Source organism: Carassius gibelio, chromosome A2 (assembly GCF_023724105.1).
Source record: "Carassius gibelio isolate Cgi1373 ecotype wild population from Czech Republic chromosome A2, carGib1.2-hapl.c, whole genome shotgun sequence".
NCBI classification, from domain to species: Eukaryota; Metazoa; Chordata; class Actinopteri; order Cypriniformes; family Cyprinidae; genus Carassius; species Carassius gibelio.
Window position 1 is genome coordinate 17,343,332 of NC_068372.1, and position 23,373 is coordinate 17,366,704.

The window sequence follows — 23,373 nt, forward strand, 5'->3', positions numbered from 1 at the left end:
TTACTCCGGTATTACATTACTTACATTGGCTTCCTATTCAAGCGCATATTGTTTTTAAAAATCTGATATTCTATCGAACTGCCCCTGCCTATATATCCAGTTTAGTTGCTCCTTATACTCCTGCTCGCTCTTTGAGCTCAGGAGGGTTGTGTATCCTCCAGCAGCAGCCTGCAAATAAATTAAAAACTATGGGTCGTAGAGCTTTCTCTGTCTCAGCTCCACAACTGTGGAATGCTCTACCAGCCGGAAGCAGAGATTCTCCAACTATGGATTTTTTTAAGAAATCTTTAAATACTTATTTTAAAGTTGCTTACAGTAACTGAGTATGTTTACAATGTTTTTTATTGTGTTTATTGTTGTTATTTTATTATTCATGTTGTTGAGCTATGGGTTATGAAACTTATGCTTTTTGTTGTTATCAATGCCTGTAATTGTAGCGCTTTGGGATAAGAAAAGCGAATGATAAATAAAATGCATTATTATTATTATTATTATTATTATTATTATTATTATTATTATTATTATTATTATTATTATTACAATCGTACCATGAACAAAAAAAAGTCTTTTTTAGTACTCTTCAGTAAATGTGGTACCATGGTATTTTGAACATGCACCATACCTATTATAATTTATTTATTTATTTATTTTACATTTTACCATTGTGTGTGTGTTTGTTTCAAACCAAAGTCACGGTGTGTCTATCAGTCATCTGTCCATTAAGTGACAGAAGAAATGAGGAGTGAAGGAAATGGAAACAAGCTCAGCGGGCATTAACAGAGTGTGTCGTAAATTAAATTAGCATTATTTAAGCTATTCAGTTATCCTTCAGAGGCCTCTGAAAAGACCCAAGCATAGATCAGTGATACAGTATTAGCCATCCTCTTTCGCTGAGCTCTTATGCCTATCTGTCACTGTCCTGTTTTCAAGTAGCACACACTTGTACTTCTTCCTCACAGGTGTGAGTTAGGAGATAGCAGGACACCACTTAATTCAGATGTTTCCCCTCACAGTTATCTTACTGCGATCAATGCAACATGACAGTGCTGCTTTTATCAGGGGTATTTATAGGCCAGGCCCTGGTGGTCCATCCCATCCCCTGACACCACAAACTCGTTAAGGGCCAATCAAAGAGCTTCCACACCTACAATCTAGAGTCATGGTAAGTGAAAAACCGTGTCTGTATCTATGCAAGCCTATCAGTCACCTGACTGTCCTCGCTGTGATCATGTAAAGGATCTGGAAGGACTCAGTTCATACTGCAGAGTGTTAGTCAGGCATGAATTGCTGCGAACTGATTGAATGCTTCATTGAAGAAGATCATTCCTGACGTCACCCTCACGGCTCATCCCTACTGAGTCAAATGTTTGTTGCTTGAAAATAATTCCTGCTTTGTTTACTGAGAGCCCATTACACATGCAGTTTTAGAAACAACAGCGCATTCACAAACCAAGTCAACCAGTTAATTAAAAAACAACAAAGACTTTGACAGTTTACATTTAGAGTTGCACGTAAAGTGTCAAGTATTACATATGTTTGCTGTGGCTAATCCACACTGTACACTGCAATGGCTAACAGGGCTACTCCCACAGATATGTGGATATCACAAATCGGTTGCGATGCTACTTTCAACGCATGCCAAACATCTTTTTACGCTTCTCTTTACAGGCTGTTAAACGGGAGGAGAAGGATCGGCCCTTTTTGAGTCTAATTAGCTAATGGCATAGAACAAGGGAGCGAGGGGCTAAAGGAAGGAAAATAGGACGAGGAAAATAGCAGAGCTAATTAATGAACTTCAAAAGAAAATATTAATAAGTGAGTTAGACCAGGAGCAACAGTTTGATTAAGTGAATAATTTAGCAGAAGTGCTTACCCTGGTGCCCACATTTTTGTTTTGGGATGTATACTACGAGGCTTTGTGTCTGCGTTGTTGTTAGCATCAGTTTTAATCTGAGGGATTCAATTACTATTCAGAAGTTAGCCTAGCATCAATGCTAATACTCGAAAGTCACCTACTGTGTGCTAACTAACATAAAATTATGTTTGTTGAGCTTTTATTTGAATGGCTGTCTTCCATTGACCTTGATATAAATAGATATAAAAGTCGGCGAGTTCTTTTGTTGTTGAGTCACCTCTTTGACAGCTATTCCCCTGCGTTTGCGTGGGAAACATCAAAAATTGATGTTTGTAAAGGGACTCTTTTATTTTGAGCTGATGCCCCTTCATTCTGTACTTCTGGATTTCAGTAAGCAGTCCTCTCATTCAAACAAAAGGAAACAAAGCATTGGCCCTTCAATGTAAGTCAAGAGGAAGCTAGCAGAGCCACTGTTAAGGTGACTGTGGTGAAGTTATTAAATGAAACTAAGATGTGAATGACTGAATTTATTTTGTTGAGGAAAGTCAACAAATTTATGAGATGAAGAGAAGATTAGGGAAATTCAATATTCATCACCAAATTATTTATCTACATATGTTATGTTTTGTTATATTATGTTACATAATAACATAACAACATAGCAATAAATCAGAAACAGCTCGGAAAATGGTGTTATGTTTTATCCACATTATGTTTTGCTGATATTTTCAGTAATGTAGTTTTTGTATTCTGTTTATATAAGGAGTACAAAAGAAAAAAAAAAAAACATCTGTAGTCTCAAGGCAGCGATTTATTCATTTGCTTTAAAATTAGGCTATTGCAGGAGCCGTTTTCCCCTGGAGTATGTACCTATTTCAAGAGCTCTACGAGGGTCAAGGTTTGGTCAGTGGAGGAGAAAAATAGCGGCCTCGTTTAAACAAGACCAACTGCCACTTTAGAGCCCTGTACTTGCAATTTAGAGATTAGCCAAACCTCCCACAAACTGCTGTAGTGACAGCGCCAACACTCCAAAGACCCCATCTACAATAACCAGAGATAAATAGAGAAATTATTCATGCTTTAATAGGGCGGTTGACATGACACGTTGCAGATATGTGACAAATACAAATCTTGAATCTTGAAAATTTTAAACTTTAAACTTTAAACATTAATCTAACATGTCTTATATTGTATTAAAGGCTTGTTATATTTGTCAAGAGTGATTTATATTAAGTTTTCGTGTGTGTTTGTTTCTATTGTTGCTGCAGCTACTGAAGGACTCTATAGATTTAATTTAGCTGTTTAGGTCCTTAAAGCACTTGGTATTCCGATCACTTTCTATACCACCTCTGAAGTTTGTAGCCTTGTGCCTCTGTGTTAAATTGACCATTCGGTCTCAGACTAGTCATGCATTTCACTAGTGAGGACAGTTTTCCACAGGAGCCCTCCTGATTAGAGCCAGTCAACGGAGAGTCGATGGAGGGTGAAAGCAGAGCAAAGTACTGTTTAGAGCGTACACACATTCATCTGGAATTTTCTGAAGCTGTTCGGACCGTGCCGTATGGTCGCTCTTTTTTATGTGTGCAGCCGGCCCGTGTTCGGCACACTCATTTGCAGCAAAAGGAGAGCTGGCCGGGTCACTTACCTCACAAGAGATGGATCTCCCATCTTCCACCCGATTTTTCAGCTATGTTTATGAGACACAAAAGAGAAATGAGGAAAGTGGTCAATTGCGTCTAACTGGCAGGACTGCTGAACACATGCTGTATTTGTTGATTAATTCTTTGAAAAAGGCAACAGATGGTAATGTTTTGCATCTGTCAGTGCAATTTCAAAATCTATCAACCTATCCTGACCTTCACTTCAAATAGTCCTAATTTATTTATCATCAGTGGCATACGGGTTGCATAGAAAAATTTGTTATATTTACTGAAGTATGTTTATTTACCTCATGAGAGTGACAAAGATGTGGTATAGAAGATATAACCAAAGTTTACTTCATATCTCATTATATTATCTCACCTATAAAAGGGTTCTCTGTCCATCTGAATTTTCAGTGTTTTGCAGTTAAGGTGCAAAGCAGTTACTAAATCATCTGGAATATATTGCTGCTTTATACGATCACAGTTACAGCTGGCACATAAAATAGCTCCTAACTCACAGTACTCAGTTTCTGGAAGCTTGACATGTATAATTTAAGGTTTGTGCCCAATTTTTGTTATTTAGTTTTTTTTTTTGTTTGTTTTTTTTTGTGGTTCATATGTTACTTATATCTGTTCTTTCAAACCACATATAATCTTTTATTTTCAATTCTAATTTAGGCCGCCTCCATATGTGGTATTAAATCAGATACAGGTCAGATATTTTGCAATGTGACCAGAATTGTATCCAGAACATATGAGAATTTTTGCAACAGTTACATTGGTCACAGTTCTACACTGACAGGAGTCACTTCAAATATTTGTCATATATCTTCAGTCACTCAGTTGATATGGAGTGATGCTGAGAAAGTATTCAGTGGAACGATGCTGAGATGTTCGAACTCATAAGTTTTATAGTGTCAGCTCTATACAAATAAAACGAAAGCAAAAATTTGAATGTAAGTCTTCTGTAAACGGTTAGAAATCGAGAATGTTTCTTCCCCCAACTGTTTAATTACCAGAATTTTTTTTTTTTTTTAAATAGAAAACATTTATTTGTGTATTTGAAATCTTATAGAATCTATTTGAGATGTATTATATACTGTTAAAAGCTGAAATTTGTTTGCAAACACTTAAAAACTAAAATGAGAATAGTCTAGAATCATTATATTTGGACACATTTTAGTTTGGGCACTAACTCTCACTTTTAACTATTATTATGCTTCATTTAACTCCTAATGTGTTGCTTATTGATAGTTAGTACGGTAAGTTAGTTGTTAAGTTTAGGTATGGGGTAGGAATTAAGGGATCTAAAACATGTTCATGCATAATAAGCCATCAATATGTGCTTTATAAATACTAATAAACCACCAATATGCTAGTAATATGCATGCTACTATGCAACTACTTAATAATGTGAATTGAAGTGTTACTTTAATTTTCCATCCCTGCATCCTTGTTTATCTTTAGAAATTTAGCAATTTCAGATTAAATCTTTAAATTTGACAGCAGCGGTTGTGTCGAGCCACAGTGTCTTGTTTATAGGCTGTTTTGGCATCAGCTCATCTGTGTGGCCATGTTCAGACCACTCAGCAGTCACCTTCACCATGCTAGTCCCTCTGAGTGTAGAGGCAATCAAGGTAGTCATTCTCTCTCCTTCTGCACAAAGTTACAATCATGTGTTGTAAAGTGGGTGATGATGGCTGTCGGGTGAGCTGTGTGTGGGGGCACGGCCTCATTGGAGTCCTGTCAGTGGAGAGAAGAGGCCCTTTCACTCAGTTTTCATCCAGTGTGGGAATTCAAGAGTCTTGCCTAGTTTCAGACATGAGTGTAAAATCCACTCCACGACAGCTCTGAGCCTTGCTTTGCAGGCGGCTTCATCTGTAGGACTCTCACGCAGAGGCTGAGTGTCTCCTCTGTGGACAGCTGTCCAGCATCATTAGGTTTCCTCCATCAGGGAGACACGTGACCTCTGCAGGTGAAGTGAGACGAGACTCAAAACCTCTCGGATCCCTTCAGCAGAAAGCCTTTGTTCACACTGCATGCAAATCCGATTTGGTTTTCAAATCCGGTCTGATCTGTCCACCCCATCGTTGTGCGTGTGATAAAATCTGATCCGTTTGTTCAGACTGTGTAGTCTATATCGATATATATATCTGTTCTCTGTTGCTACAGTATGTAAGCGTCAGCACAAATCTAAGAGACTTGCATTTAAACAACTGGGGGTAACTGTCAGTGTGAAAGGAGAGGACATAAAACTGGAAATTACGCCTCTGCTCATGTCCATCATGATATCTCGCTGCAGAGCCGAACTCATGAAGCACATCAGACCACATAAAATGGAAGTGTTTTATGCATATAGTTTGGCCAAAACTGCTGACACTCTTGCTCATTCTCTATTCACTGCATAATGAATGTCACACAGTCGATGCATGATGAAATAGTGAGCAAATAAGAGTGTATTCAAGCTCCAGTAGTGTGTACTTTGTGTTTTTTTGCATGTATGTCATGTATCGAATAAGAAAAAAATGACCTGACACTTGATATGACTGTTAAAACCGAGATATTTGAAATTAGATAAAAAATACAAATCTGCTTTTAAACCACATATTGGATCAGGTTTGTAAACATTGACTTGGTTTTGCAAACACAATAGTTTTTTTTGTTGTTGTTGTTTTTTCACTATACTACAAAAATCTAAATGACTTTATTAGTAATAATAAAATGAAGAATAATAAATGTATTGCTGGATGTCTGAACAAAGAGACTTGTTTTTTCTTTTGATGTTTTCACCATTACTTACTTGAAGATTACAACAGTACACTACAGTTCATAAGTTTGCAATCGATAAAAAAAAAAAAAATATATATATATATATATATATATATATATATATATATATATATATATAAGTCTGCCATGTTCACCATGTATTTATTTGGTCAAAAAATAATATTGTGAAAAAAATTGTAATTGTAAATGTAATTTATTCCTGTGTTGGCAAAGCAGCGATTTAGCTGTCACTATTCCAGTTTTTAGTGTCATTTTCGAGTTTCAGTTTTCAGACTTCTGAGCCTTCAGAAATAATTGTTGCTGTTTTAGTGCTCAAAAAAACATTTTTTTTTTGTTATCAATGTTGAAAAGTGTTGTGTTGCTTCATATTTTTATGGAAATCGTGATGTGTTTCTGTGATGGATAGAAAGTTCCAAAAGAACAGCATCTATGCTAATCTATTATAGAAATCTTTTGTAACATTATAAATGTCTTTACTGTCCCTTTTGATTATTTTAATGCATCCTTGCTGATAAAAGTATTCATTCTTTAAAAAAACAAACAATCTGACCCCAAACATTTGAACATTAGTGTACATAACATAGACATAGCTTTAGGTTTTTACTAAAGCAGTGATTTGCTTTGTTCTTTTTTCCGTTGATGGATTTTCTTATCCATTATTACTGTTCCCTCTTTATCAGCAACCCACGTGGCTCTTGACAATTTACAGACAAAAAGTACTATAATTGTCCCCCTTCGTGTCATAATCCATATTGTAGTCTATTAATAAGACACTTTTGGACTGCTTCTGTTTGACTTGACATTCTAAGATTCATTCCATGAGAAAAGAATAAGAAAATGATGCATTTTTCATCCCCTGCCCTCTGTAATAAGTCACACAGGAGCCAAAGCTTCGGGTCCTGCCTCCAGTACCATGCTAAAGAGCGGACAAATCTCCTCGTTGTGACTTCCGTACGTGAAAGCTCATAATTTCACGTTTAAAATGATTACGGCCCCTGCGTGGTTGCACAGACTCCCCGCAGGCGTTTCGCTCCCTATTCAGTGTCGTAGCCAGCCGTGCAAACTGAGCTGCCTAACAATGAGTCGGATATTAGGACCGACGCTGCCTGTGGTAAGATGCCACACTCCCAACCCGGTAATTGTATCCAAAAGTATTATTTCTTCCCATGGAGATGGTGCAGTATCCCTGCTGTGTTTCCGTCTGAGCAGAGGGGAATAATGAGGCCGGCTGTATGCTGCGAGGAGGCTGTGGATGGTCTTCATCATCAGGATGGGTCGCTCCCTCCAGAGCCCAGGAGCCTGGCTGCAGATCTCTGCCATTGTGACCAGGGGCAGAGTTGCAATCCAGACGCCATCTATCATACAGCAGCCTGCTAAAGCAGTCGATGGCCCTGATTAATCACCTGAGCTGAGCATTGCTATAGGAGGACTGATTGAGACTGGATATTAGGGCTTTATTTATTTTTGTACACCCTCCATCAATGCCACGTTATAGATTCGATTGCATCTTGCCTGGATTCAGTCACTCGCTGTGATGTGCGATGTAAACTCATTGAGGATCCTGCTAGAAAATTTCTGTAATTGGGTCAATTATGTATATTAAGAGTGTCCACGAGAAATTAAATGAAAAATCTTTATACACCCCTGCCAAGTTCTTAGAAATGGACTATTTGCATTTATGATTACAAGTCATGTGGTGAGATCAAGTAAAACCTTTTTTAATATATATTTTTTCTTACACCTTGAATACATATCAGCATGCATGTTTAAAAAAAAGTTTTATAAAATATTGCTTAAAATTAATATAAAAAAATTAAAAATTAAATGAATATTATATTTATATATATATATATATATATATATATATATATATATAATTTTTTTTTTTTTTTTTTTACGTTTTTGAAACACCAGCCGCGGTGACATCATGAAGGCTAGATTTGGCTCTCTCATCCAGCATGGATGTCACTTGGTGAAACTTGTTTAGAATGGCAGCACTCTCTCTCTCGCTGTCCCTTTCTCTTTCTCTTTTGGCAGCACCAGTACATGCTCGCTCCTCTTGACATAACAAGGTCCGGTTCCCAAGCCCCCACATCAGATGCGGGCAGCAGATAGCTCCAGCGATAAGTGGCTTTTCTCCTCTCTTTTATCTCGCATGGAAGAGCTTTGCCTTGGAGCTTTGCATTCACAACATTGTGGAAGCCCCTTGCTTTTCCATATCATTAAAAGCCCCCAGTGTCTAGCAGGGCTGGCATGATGGCAAAAGGCCTGCGTGTGGCAAGAACACAATAAGTGGGGCTGGAAAGTCTCCAGAATCACATCGTACCGAGCTGTGGCAGTGCCTCACCATAATGTGTAACGCAAGTGTGTGCAATGCCAGAGATTCAGATCCACCACCTTCGGATTTATGGCTGTGTGTGTGTGTTTGTTTGTGTGTGTGTGTGCATGTGCCTAAAGTGATCCTTTGGTACAAAGACTCGGGTAAAAAAGTATGCAAGACTTCCTGTGAGGCTTAAATAAATGCTCGCATGCTGCCGTCTCGACTATTAATAGCAAAATCTGCAAATTCACTGAACTCTGCCATATGAAAAATGTACTTGCTTTTGTGTGTGTGTGTGTGTGTGCATTTATGAAATGTATTTTTTTGTTGTTGTTGTTGTTTTTCAATTTCATTTTAAGTCAATTTGAATTGTCAAAAGTTGTCAGAGAAATATATTAGTTTAACCCATTGATGCATGGTGTCTATTTTTAACCTTTGAGGTTCTGAAGTAACATTCAGAAAACCATTGATGGTGACCTTTGACCCTTACTTATAGATCTATATGTCTGTCTTCTTTATTGTCTTTTTATTTTTAATAACAAATTTAACATGATTGTTGAAAGTGGTGAATTACCTCTTTAATATTTTCTGAAATCGTCTACTGCAGTGAACTCTCTCAAAACACATTACTTTGATATAAGAAGAACATTGAGAATAATTAAAAAAAAAATTGTTTTGAGGGAAAAAAAGTAACATGATGTTTTTCTTCTTTTCTTGTGACTGAATTATTCATGCATCGCAGGGTTAAAAATGAAAACACTGGACGTTTTCTACCAGTGCATTTATGTCCTTCACAGTGCTTTTGTGTGTGAGCAACGTTTCAGATTTTCTCAAACGATGTTTACCAGAATATCACTGTTCATCTCCAGGATTGTTGCATATTTTCTCCAGTTTAGATCTGTCAAGGTCTCTGCCTAAAAGCAGCTTCAGATAGTTGAATGTGAAGATCTTCTGAATATCAAAGTTTTAAGAGACAAAGGGAAGACGACAGCAGGTGTACGAGGAGCGGCGTGCTGTGAGGAACTGAAGTGTGTTTGTTTAGAATTCTCCATGATGCTCCGCCTTTTTGGGAAAGCAGGAAAGTGTGTGTGTGTGTACATGAGAGAGACATCTTTTTGATATTTCTGAGCACGAGCATCAGTCTGTTTATGATTCAGCTGTCTCCTCATCATGTCTGTTAACACCCGCCCGAACCAGCGGTGCAAAAAAAATAAATAAATAAATAAAAACCCCAAAATCGATTTATTGTGCAATCATGTGTTTGGCGATGGAACCAATCAGCGGTTATTTTTGATGAGGTTATGGAAGCCACTGTAAATTCGCAGATCGATATTTCACCATGAACCATAAACAAGTTCCTGATGTGCTTCAGGAGAGTTTGAGAAGGTCAGAAGCAACAGGAGAAATGTGTTCCTGGAAAGATAGTGAAGGATGGGTTTCAAGCATGCGCGCACACACACACACACACACACACACACACACACACACACACACACTCACACAGTTGTGATCTCTCAACATATGCTGGGATGTTCTGCTCAAACTGATATACGTCCCATCAGTAATCTGTTCATGCTTGATTAGAAAGAAATATCTCCGCAGCGTTTACGTTGAAGGTCAGGAGCTCCAAACTTTCAGGAGATTTATTCCTTTTGATAGTATAAACAAGTGATTAGACAAACAAGTCTCTTGGACTTGTTTGAAAGGACCTAAAATAAATTTGTCCGCTTAATGTAAACGTGGCTGTGGAGAGATGGAATTGAGGTAACAGTTTGGGAGTGTGGCTAATCTATAACAGGTGGACCTGATTTAGACTGTGAGAGCTGAATTACAGTAACATATCCAGAGATGGTCTGCCACATGGAAGTCATTTACGGCACGTTTTATGGTACGTGAGTGTGTTTGTGTGTGTGTGTGTGTGTGTGTGTGTGTGTGTGTATGCATGTAAATGAGAGTGCAAATATCTGAAAGGGCTGTTAACCGAGGACAAAAAAGCAACCTTTAAGAAAGCATCTGATGTGTGTTGCACTGAGGTAATGATTGTGAAATAGTTTGTCTAGTTAGAGGACAGACAGGCAGGTGCTGGAGAGGGCAGCTCATCTAGATGAGAGGTCAGGACCTTCTACTGAACACTGAAGGCAAATGGACCAGTGCCTGCAAGTGCTTCCTCGCTTACAGAGGTGTGAGTGCTTTCTCCTGTTCTCACTTAGATAAATGTTGCTTTATAAATAATTAAAAAAAGGACTTTTAGAAAATATTGTGCTCTTGGTTAAATTTTATTTATTGGATGGATGGATGCACCTCACAAAAGCATGTTTTTATCATATTTCATCAAAACCTATACACACACACACACACACACACACACACACACATATGTAATTCATTCCTTTGATGGCAGTCAGTTGATCAGTTAATGCAAATGAATTCTTCCACCCAAAAAAAAAAACTTTTTTTATTTTGTCAACCACCATTTGTTTTGCAGTCAAAGGCATATACTCACAGGACTCATACATTCACGCATTCGCAGCTTCTGTAGGTCACACTGACTTTCAAACTGATTCACTCGTGCTATCTTTTGCCTCTCCTCCTGTTCTCTCTCTCTCTCTCTCTCTCTCTCTCTCTCTTTTCCTTTCTTTTTCTTATGCTCTGAATGCTGCATTCTCATGAAACGCATACTATGTAGAGAGAAAATTGAATGCAAAGCATGTCAAATTCTTTTATGGTGCAACTGTGTTCAAAGCTTAGATTAAGGGAGCAATTAAGTTTATGGTTTATATGGAATTAACTCACTAAACAAAATTATTGTTTTTTGTAAGCATGATCAACTTTTTTCATTGATAACTGTTGCTATTGCACTAACCCAGAGAAACGAACAAATGCAAACTAAGTAGTTTTTAAAGAGATCTATTTTAAGCCCTGAGATATTTTTCAAACATTCCCCTTCTCACAACAGTATTACAGTGTTTGAGAGTTTGGTTTTCCGTGTGTTCTGGTTTGCTATTCTCTCTCAGCATAATGGTGACCTAGATAGAAAATATGCATTGTGGTTATTCGTTCCAGCTTATTCTGTTGTGTTCCCTATGATTTTCTGCCCAACAGATTTAGCCTTTGTACGTTTAACATTGCTCTTTGCTGCTGTTCGGTTTGAATAGAGGCCAAATAAAAAGCTGAACTACAGAATATTTCAATTGCCCGTGTACAAGAGTTATGTCAGTCATCCTCATGTTTGGCTTCGGCAGTCTAATGCTCTGGATCTCTGTTGCAGGTTCTGGCAGGGCGAGTATACAGTGGCCGTGAGCATCAATGACTATCTGGACGTGTACTGTCCGTACTACGAGAGCCCCCAGCCTCACAGTCGCATGGAGCGCTACATCCTTTTCATGGTGAACCATGATGGTTACCTCTCCTGTGAACACCGCATGAGAGGCTTCAAGCGGTGGGAGTGTAACCGGCCCCAGAGTCCAGACGGACCCCTGCGCTTCTCTGAGAAGTTTCAGCTCTTCACCCCCTTCTCACTTGGTTTTGAGTTCCGACCTGGACACGAGTACTATTATATATGTAAGTGTGCATTTTCAGTGCTGTTTCAACAGTGACTAATTGGTTATGATTAATTTCTGAAATGAGAAGTCAAAGTCTGTTGTCACAGTTAAATCCCCATTGTCCACAACTGTATACAAACCTTCATTTCTTCATTTGAAGAACTGAATGTTCTTCAGGGACCCCACTTTTTTTCAACCAATGAATTAACATATTTTTTTCAGTTGTTCATGATTTATTGGATAAGGACTAAGCAAAATTAATTGTAATCTTTTTTTCTTTCTTTTTTTAAAACTCACGATTTCAACCCGCAATCAGTGTTATTTTAGTGTAATAGTTTTTATTATTATTTAAATTTTTTCCAATGTTTTTTCATTTTTAACATAATTTATATTTATATAATATAAATATATTATATTTTCAGTTTAAATTTTTTATTTCCCTTAATAATTACTTTTTTTTTTAGCTTTTTTCATTTCTATATTTTTTTAAATAGTAGGTTTTATTTTATTATTTAGATTCATTTCAGTTAGTAATCTTAGTACTTTAGTAGAACATTTCTAGGTTTGTTTTATGAAACAATGAGGTTTTCAAGTAATAATTTAACATTTCAATTAATAAAACTTTTTTTTTTAATCATTTTTGTTTTAGATAATAACACTGCCACATATTTCCAGGTTGAAAATAAGAATGAATGAATATATGAAATGTAAATAATTGAGTCATCTTTTGGCCCCCTTAGAGGTTTGCTGGGGCCCCTTAATGTCCCCCAGACCCCTGATTGTTTTCTTTTAAGTCCAAAATAAATTCAAGCTCCATTTCCATTTGATGTTTACTACATTTTGAGGTAAAAGGCATATTTAATGTAATTAATGCTAATATTATTTTTTATTTATATTGATTGAAGTTTATCAATAAAAATACTGCAATTAGGGATGTAATGATTAACTCAACTCACGATTCGATTCAAGATTTATTTATTTTTAACAAAATTAGATTTAAGACAAATTATCCTTTTATTATTGCTTGGACAAAATGCTGCACATTTCTTTGTGAAATTGAAATATAACACTATAATAATAATATACTAATATAGCACTTGCATATTATTGCTCTTTTGTTGGTTTTGATTGCTTCTTTTGTCCTCATTTGTAATTTGTTTTTGATAAATGTGTCTGCTAAATAACAAAATGTAAATATAATGTAAATGCAAATAACAGATTGAAAATTTAAAACAAGCCCCAAATCAAATACATAAGTAACACAAATAAAATAAATCTCTTCATATAAACAAAATAAGGCTTTGTCTGTGCTTTTAAAATTAGAGGCAACCCCTGCATTTTAATCATGATCCAAACAAAGATGCAGCATACATACAACATGAGCAAATTAGACCGTATAATTTCAAAATCTGAAGCAAAAAACCAAATGGTTTGTCTTCAGTTTTGTGAAACTATATATAAAAAAATCTGCATGAAACAGAAACAGCAGGTTTCTCCTGTAAACAAAGCAGCCCTGCACTTATGAACTTTAATGTGCTTTATACAGAGGCAAGATGAAAAGAAACTAAACTTTTCTAAAGCAGTAAATTCCCCTCAGTCAACCAATTTGAATCGTCACATATTTGAATTGATTTTCAACCAGCTTGCGATTAATTGTTACATCCCTAACTGCACTAAAACATGAGCACATTTGTGTAGTTATTACTGTCTGCAACTAGCTGTTTATTTATACATTTATTTATAGTCAACAAATGCTTGATAAACTATATTAACAGTCATAGGCACAGAGGTACATCTTTAATTAAATCAATCTGAGTGATTACTATACATAATTCCACATTTATTTTGATTAGCGTATGAGTTTGTTTACTTTGTGATTAGTTCATTTCCACCACACTGACCTATTCATGTGGATTTGTGGACCAGCTGTGAACACATCAGGCAGGCATTATCACACTGACAGGGTCAATCAGCCAATCACAGAGACTTTCTGTGACTTTTCAGACTCCCTTCATGTTCATGATCTCTGAGAACACAGTGAGCTCCAGGGAAGCAAACTTCATCCGCTGGTGAACTTTAGAAAAAATTGTGCTTTATGAGTGCTTTGAGCTTCTATTTCATACTATTTGTTTTGCTATTTCTGTTCTGTCATTTGAATTTTTTTCTTACGTCCTCAGAAAAATATTAATAGTTTATGCGAAGCAATAGAAATTAAGAAATAAAGATAATTTAATCTGAAAAGCTTCAGCGTTTCCTAAATGAGAAACGTCCAACAGCTCTTTCCCATTAACCTCACAAAGCTTTAAACTGGTATGTTCAAATGGGAAACTTGTCCCTCATGCGTTTTGACAATTTGGTGTGGCTAAACCAAAAAAAAAAAAAGCATATTTATTTATGTCAACCGCCTAGTTGTTTTAATAAGATAACATGGAAGACTTGTATCAGGAAGATGCCGGGAGAAAACAGGGAGAGGCAAGCAAATCAATAATTTATATGGTAATTACAATCCCTGACATGGGAGGCTGTGGCCGGGAGCCACCTGTGTACAGTACAGAGACCCTGGTGACTTTGAGCTCTCGCCGGCTTTGTGTCGCGGCCGCCATCCCCCATCTGCACAGCGGCTGGACGGGCCTTGCTCTCTCCCATGGAGATTGCCACAGATCCTGCATGCTTTTCATTTGACTGCTGATAATTCCCTGATTGACAGCTCAGACTGAAAGGGAGTGAAGCAGGCGCAAAGGGGGCGTCGTTCTGAGTCAACATCCCCTCCACCCAAACCCCCCTAAATCAGCAGGGCATAGCGCTGCTTATCATACATGCACAGTGTTGTCTCCGCACACAAGAGAGAGAGAGAAAGAGAGAGAGGAACAGATGCCACAAAAAGCAGGCAAAAAAAGTTCAAAGATACCCTTCAACTCTGTTTCTGCCCCTGTCCCCCTGAACTGATTTTTAATGCATCTGCTTCCTAGCTTCCAGCCTGACCTTGCTTTGTAAAGGCTTTTGTTTCAGGGCTGGAAAAAGGCCTTCGGACACCCCCGCTCCCCCACCAAGGCAACTCCATTCAGCACCCGAGCCACTCCCTGAGGATTGTTTAGATACCGGTAGCTCTATGGGTGTCAGGGGATTGATGCTTTGCAGTGGGTCGGTGGGGTCAGTGGTGAGAGATGGATGTGAGAGGTTATCACTGGGAAGAGGGGGCTGATCTCGATTGTCTGCTAGTAAAAGAACACGTCCATCAGACCTGGTCAGACTTACCCCCGGACTTCCATCTCTCCGCCCGTATTGATCGGCTGTGATGACATTTTGACAGGCATCTTCTACACAGCTGCCGGCGGTTGAGGTTGGGTGCTCTCCAGTGAACCTAGGAGTCGGTGTGGTGAACATGCCACAAGAATACACAATGACCTGGGATGGGCGATGGGGCACTGGGGGGGTGTAGATGACAAACACTAGACAAGAGTTGGATGGTTTTTATTGTATTTTATTTTCAGGAATCTATGTAAAATTTAAGTAGAAATTCTAAAATCATCTAACATTATAATAGAGGTTAAAAAACAGATGCATTATCTACTTAATATGTAAAATAATAATAGTAATAGTAATCATTTCAATTTAGAAGAATAATTTGATAACCTTTAATTATTATTTTTATTTGTGGTGATAATACAAAATATATACTATAAATAAAAGCCAGTAATTTATTTTTTTAAACGGTATGTAATCTCTTTATCACACTTAATTAGTTTAAATAAACAACAACAAAAAAAGGTAAATATAAACAAAACAAAAACAGAAGTTTGGGGACAGTAAGGTTTTTTAAAATATGTTATAAGGAAGTCTTTCACTGAGGCTGATTTTATTTTTATTTTTATAAAAATATAGAAAAAGTTATAATATTACATGTTAGTATTATGATTTGTAATAAATGTTTTCTATTAAAATATATTTTAAAATGTATGCTTTCGCTGAATAAAATTATAAAAATTTTAAAGTGTTACAGACTCCAAAATTATTTAATATTACACTTTACATAAAATTTATATACGTTTTATCTTTAAGATAAGGTAATAAAGGAGATGGTGAAGGAAACACTACTACAAAAGCTTGAGAAGGACATTAACATAGGCGGCTTTCTTCATGTGCTGGGTTTTCTTGGTGGACAAGTTCAAATAAATGATTTCACTCTCCCCTTCTATCTCACCAGACCCTTATAAGGAAATAAGCAGTAGATGTGTTGTCTGTAGAACCCAGATGAATGAAGTAATCCATCAGAAAGCTGAGATGACAGTGTTGCTGATGTTCTGTTGGCTGACTCAGAAGTGACTCTTTGCTCTCAGGTCACTGAGTGCTATGTGGGGTAATTTGCTATGGGAACATTGTGTGTCACAGACCATTGTAACTGGTGAGGGTCACAGCAATTTCGTCTGAATGAAGAAAATCTCAGACTTTGTTCTTGGTTTGGTTGTCAAGGGGTCAAACTCGCTCAGAGGCTTGAGAGAGGTTCACAAGTGTCACCAAGAGGATCTTAACCAGATTTATTGGCTTGTTGAATGATTCTGTTTGTCACAAGCACATTTAGCTCATTATTTCTCTTCAACTTTCTTTTCAACAGCCTCTCCTCATCCTAACCACGCTGGCAAGCCGTGTTTAAAGTTGAAGGTGTACGTGAAGCCCACAAGTAAGTCATGTTCTAACTGTTTTAAAAATAGTTTTACATGCCAGCCTTCTGTAAGACATAGCAGGAATGCAAATAAGCAGTGTTTGACGCATTTTCCAGGAACATTGTGTTAATGAGATGTCATATTTATTTTCAAGCTGCGAAAATGTGTTCAAGTGCAGTTTACATCCATCAAAACAGCAGCTGAGGTCTAATGGGAACCATTTCAATTTACCTTTAAATGGAAACCTAATATTAAAGGGTTAGAAAAAATGCTGTCATTATTTACTCACCCTCATGTCATTCCAAACCTCTATGACTTTCTTTATCATGTAGAACATACAGGAACAGGAGATATTTTTAAGGAAATGTCTGAGTTTTTTGGGGGGTTATGTCCATATGATGGAAGTTAGTGGTCATTAAAACAGACAAAACATCATCTTTTGTGTTTCACAGTCTTACAGGATTAGAACAACAAAAGTGTGAGAAAAAATGATGACAGCATTTTTATTTTTGGGTGAGCTATCCCAAATGCAAGTCAAATTTGAAAAGAGTGTCAGATAATGGCATCGTAAGTTACATTGCTAGTTACAACTGTTCTTGTTTTCCACATTTTAAAAATAACAGCTCAAACAACATTTTTACTTGTTCACAGGGTTATTGTTTCTGCCAGTGATGTAATCGCTGGTGCATAGTTGCAGTATTGTTGGATGCTATTAGGGATTTCTTCCCAACTACATTATATAGTACACTTGTAATGTGGATAAATATTTTATCTTGTAAGAAAATAAGTGAATAAAGTAAAATTGAAGCAGTTTTACTTAAATTCTTAATCTTTGTTCATGTTAGTTAATGAAAGTACAGTCATTCATTGTTTGTTCATGTTAGCTCACAATACATTAACTAATGTTAACCAGCACAACTTTATATTTTAATAATGCATTCATGTTGAAATTAACATTAACTAAGAAGTAGCATTAACTAGAAGTATTGTTCATTCTTAGTACTTAACTAAAGTATTTAACTAATGAACCTTATTGTAAAGTGTTACTGGTACTGGTAATAATTGGCTGAATAACCTACTCAGAGAAGAAAAATTAACTTTTTCTTCTTTTTTGTGTGTATGTGTGCCAATTTCTCCACATATATATCTCCATAAATCTCTTTTGAACACAATATAAAAAATGCTACTTTATTCACTTATCTTCACAAATCATACACTACTGTTCAAAAGTTTAGGGTCAGTAGGTTTTTTAAAGAAAATAATTAATACATCTATTCAGCAAGGACACATTATATTAATCAAAAATGACAGTAAATTCATTACAAAAATATACTTTTATATTGTTTTAAAGAATCTGTTGAAATTAATGTTTTCTGAAGAATCCTGCGAGTCTGAAAACTTTGCATCACACGAATGAATTACATTCTAAAATAAACCGTTATTTTAATTTGTTATTTTTAGTTTTAATCAGTTTTCACTGTATTTTTGGTCGAATAAATGTATTCTGGGTAAGCATAAAAAAAAGAAAAAAGAAACAAATCTTAACAATCTCAAGTTTCTGAATAGTATTCTTGTCTCTTTGTCATTTCAAATAGTTTAGAATGACAGCACTCCCCTTTCCAAGTGGAAATCTAGTGTTTGTTTGAAATGCATTGGCACAGATACGTCAGGTCCGTGTAATCTATGAAAACGGGATGTGTGAAATGTAATTAAACTCTAATTAGGTCAGTGCTATGGGCCCATGCTGCTTTGAGTAAAGGTATGCATTTCCTAGCGCTTCCTCTCCGCGTGCTGTCTCTCTGTGTTTGCCTGTTTCAGATGGTTCGGGCTACGAGTCTCCAGAGCCATTCCTGACTGATCAGAGCCAGCGCTGCAGGGCAGACGGCCCGTGTCTAGCTGTGCTGCTGCTGTTTCTGGTGGCCTTTCTGCAGGCCTGCGTTTAAGAAGCTCCGCCGCTGCCCAGACTGCCTACCGCTCTCCCTCCATCCATACTCCCTCAGGGAAGCCCTCTCATCCAGACCCCCGGCTCACAGGCTAACACGCAGTCGGATTCACCTATCTTTTTTTTTTTTACTGAGGACAGAGACGTTCGCCCTGCTTAGCGGCTGATGTAAAGCTGAACACCTGGAGTCTGTCGTGGAATGTGACCTTTTATATATGCTGTCATGTAATCGAGGCTTGTATTCATGTGCCATTTAGTCACGTTTCAGGGCGTCGTGGTTTACAAAAGATTTCTGACACTCATTTGGATAGCTATAATGCCCCCCACACCGTCTTTACACCAGAAATAAAGGGAACTTTATCCTCCTAATAACAAATGACACCAAAGGACTCTCTTCAGAGTTTTAGTTTTATTTTCCATTTGAAGGGAGAGAAGAAATGTTTTGTGGTAGCCAGCAGCTGGGGAGTTAGTGTTAGACATTCACACGCATGTGAAACACTGTGAAACAGAGAAAAACTGACCTTCTTACAATAGTAACAATATATTTTTATTAGCAAAAACAAAACAAGAGTAGACCTTCTAGCCGCTCTTCTGGTGGAGTTTGGATGCAGCCAAATGTCAAAACTGTGTGTCTGCTGGCGGGACAAGGACTCCGAATCTCTGAGACTGCTTTGGTGCAAACCCAAATGCCGCTTAATAAAACTCTGCATTGGTTTTTCTTTCCAGCTCTGTGGGACAAACAAGCAATGGAACGCAGTGTGCTTAAAAAAAAATAAAAAAGAGATCTGTGAGGATCAGAGACTAATTCACCGATGCACGCACTGCAGGCATGGACAAAAAGGAAATGGATTTTTTGTATTCTATTCCATGTTATTTTTGTAGCATTTAAAAGCAACATTAATTATTCATGTGATACGAGGAACGGTTTCAGCGTCTTGAGTGGAGATACAGCGTGTGAGTCAGCATTCGGACACATTCAGAAGAGCCCACTCTCTCACTCTTTACTGTTGTTATTGTGATCTTGTCAAACTGTGTTCAGTATTTAAAGAGACAGAAAGCATTTCTTCCCATCTGATTCAACTGCGTTCTCTTTTTCATGTGACGTTTTGTACAGCCAACATGTTCTGTCAAACTGAAGAAACATGCTGAAATAAAAAAATAAAGCTTTTTTGTCTACGAGATGCTCAGATAGAGGCAGTGTCTGAAGCTACCAAATGACATTTTGGCTCAGCTTTGTATAGCATAGATGTAAACCCTATTAAATATTTAGAATGGGATGCAGACATCAGTGCTAAAGAGCCCCTTCTGATTTTCCCACCTTCCCAAATAACTAATTGGCAACAAAAACCACTACAGCATCCAAACATTGATTTGAATTCTGCAACAATTTAGAAAAATATGCACTTATGAGAATACCTGATATTATTGCATATATTTTGAGACAAAAAAAAATATTTTCACTTTTGTTAAAGGTAAATAAGTTCTTCAGTGGCCCTCTTGTAAGAAATGAATACTTTTTTTTAGCATGGATGCATTAAATCAATCAAAAATGACAGTAAAGACAGATTATAATGTTACAAAAGATTTATGTTTCAAATAAATGCTGTTCTTTTGAACTTTCTATTCATCAAAGAATCTTGAAAAAGTGTCATGGTTATCACAAAAATGTTTTTTGAGCATCAAATCGGCATATTACAATGATTTCCGGAGGATCATGTGACACTGAAGACTGGAGTAATGCTGCTGTAAATTTAGCTTTTTTTAAAATATGGAACTTTTGTTTTTTACACATTTATTTCATTGTCTGACGTATGTTTACGCCATTTATTTATACAATATAGAAATTGTACAACCATTTTAAATAACAAAAACAAATAATGCTAATAACATATATATTGTCATATCATATCTTTTTTTTTTTTTTTTATCATACTTTGAGATAAGACATTTTTTCATAGCCCTGTTATGCCCAACCATTATATATATATTTTTTTTTCATCCACTGTCCCGAAATAAGACCAGCTTCTACCTAAACAATCTCCTAAATCATGTAAAATGTGATGAAACCTAACATATTTAATACTTTAGCAGCAGTTATACAGAATATCACACTGACATTTAATATATGATTGGCATTTGATGTCGTGTTTTGGGATGCGAGACGGCTGGAATGAGTCATGGTCATACATGACTTGACATTTAGGCGGGTGTCTGTTGACACCGGCTCTGGGCTTTGGCCTGGATGCTCATCCAGCTATTAGCTGAGGGATCAGTAGCCTAGCTGGGCTCAGAAAAGTGAATGTCCTATCTGAATATTTTATGCTATGTAGACTATGATAAAAAATACATGCGTTAGAAAAGCATCAGTGTAGGATATGCAGACTTGGAGATGGCACTGCAGATGCAAACCAAACAGCCAAACAGTTTCAGGCGGATATTAGTCACAATGAAAATGATCATTACAGATGATAAAAACTGCTTTATGGTGAGTAAAAGATTTATGACTCGCATCTTCAGTCTGTGTCACAGCATGATGTGCCTTATGCTGTCATTTGTCATTATTATTTTACATAATTTTAATGTAATGTTAGACTCAGGATACGTAACACAGCATGTCTATTACATGATGATTTCCCAGTGAACAATAGCTGTCTGCTGCCCCCTTGTGAATGAGACCTTTTAGCACCATTGGTCTGTTTTGTTCATACTTGTATTGTCAAAGGTAAATTTGACACATATAAAAGCTAATATCTTATAGAACTTTACTTTTGAATATTTAAAAGAATAGTTGACAATTCAATCAATTGTTTACTCAACCTCATGTCATTCCAAACCTGTATGCATTTCTTTCTTCTGCTGAACACAAAAGAAGATATTTTACAGAATGCTGATAACCTAACAGTTTCCGTTCTCGTTGACTTCAGTTGTAGTCATTAGAAGTCATTGGGCCTGAAACCATTTTGTAATTAACTTTTTTCAAAATATCGGAGGAATATGTGTCATCATTTACTTACATAAAGGGGTGGACTGTTTCCCATTAACCAATCACAACTCTTGTCTCTCTTTTGCCTGTATCTCTGTGGTACATGGCTTCCCACAGTTCCCTGAGGTACAACACAAACACACACGTCTCAGGGCTCTTGAACAGTCAGTACATGTTGAATCGGTCGGAATCATGAGTTCTTTGAAAGCGAGAAAAACAAACACATCGAGAGTCGAACATCTACAGAGAGCACACTTCAGAAACTATTATGAAATGAAAAGGTTTGTGGAAGAGCGGGAGATTCTGTGCAGAGATCACAGGAAATCGATGATTTTGATCAACAAAGAAATACAAGAGCTTCAAAAGACCTTGATAGACATTAACCTGATAAGCGGATACTGTCATGAAGCCTACGCTGTTCATCTGAGATCAGTGAGTACTGCCTTTTCAACTAGTAAAGAATCCAAGAAAGCAAAGAAATATGGTAACATTGATTTGAATGTTGAAAGTGGCAACTCAGTGAAGTCCAACTGCATGTTTGTCCAGAAGAATGACGGTCTAGCTGATGAAACCTCTGGTGATTGTGAGAGGGATCTGTCAGAACTCAACCAGCACGCACCGACTCCACATCAAACATGCAGCACTAATACCTGTGTTCCACCACATAAGGGTTTTAAAAACAGAAAGCATGATTATTTCAAAGCCTCATCGTCTCATTTTGAGTTATCCTCAAATGAATGCAATGAAAAAGATGAGGATAAAAGTGATGGATGCCTTCAGAAGACTTCAACCAAGAACCCTTCACATATCGCAAAGACAGATCTGAAAAACAGTTCCTCGCCTCCTACACATTTCTCCCTTCAGAGAAGAGCAAAACAAGCGCATCAAAGGCGACAAAAAGTTGCGCTTCATATGCCTCCTGTACTGAGGACATCCTTAAGTGAGCAGAATGGTTCTTATGATATGGGTATACAGCAGCAAGACCAACATGGCAAGACGTTGTCAACATACTCACAGAAGAAAGACAGCATGAACAATGGCAGAAGTCACATATCGAAGGCAGCCATTAAACACAGCCTTGAGCTGCTTATCAAAGAATACAATTGTTCTCAAAATGCTAGAGTTTTGAACAACAAGCAGAGGGATTTGCATGAGGAGGTGTCTAACTTTGTATCAGAGCGTTCAGCGATCAGATGTTACGTGTGAAGTTTAGTAGTTTGGTTCTTCTGTCTTCAGAACTAGTACATCATAGCATTTCAGATACCTGTGATAATCATCATCCTGAAGTACATTAGAGCAATCCATCCCTTGTTTCATGGGCTATGGGGTCTTGAATTTTAAAAGCTTCCCATACTGTTATCAAACCCATCATCCTCTGAGGGATTCGATTCCTTTCTATCTGATTCACAGTTCATGGATAGACATAATGCCCTAAATTCAGTTTATCAATAGAGGCATCAATACTTTTCTGCAATGTTTCCAGGCTTGTAAAAGAAGCAGAGACACTTTTTATGGAAAAGATGTACTTGTTTTACAACTTTACACGAGAGGCTGCTGCTAATAGGATGTCTTTCCACATGGCTTGTAGGTTAAGAATGTGTGACATTTAAACACAAGATTTATTTATTTATTGCACA

General features: G+C 37.0%; 1 protein-coding gene across 1 annotated transcript in view; it reads left to right on the plus strand.

The window, feature by feature from the left end:
- LOC128029087 (ephrin-A2-like) overlaps nucleotides 1-19,932 on the plus strand; it is a 50,862-nt gene extending 30,930 nt beyond the window's left edge. The window contains exons 2-4 of the mRNA XM_052616590.1: nucleotides 11,877-12,169; nucleotides 16,763-16,837; nucleotides 18,630-19,932. Of these exons, the coding sequence (XP_052472550.1) occupies nucleotides 11,877-12,169; nucleotides 16,763-16,837; nucleotides 18,630-18,754 (493 nt within the window). The 3' untranslated portion in view covers nucleotides 18,755-19,932. The remainder of the gene's footprint in view (nucleotides 1-11,876; nucleotides 12,170-16,762; nucleotides 16,838-18,629) is intronic.
- Nucleotides 19,933-23,373: the final 3,441 nt, after the last annotated feature.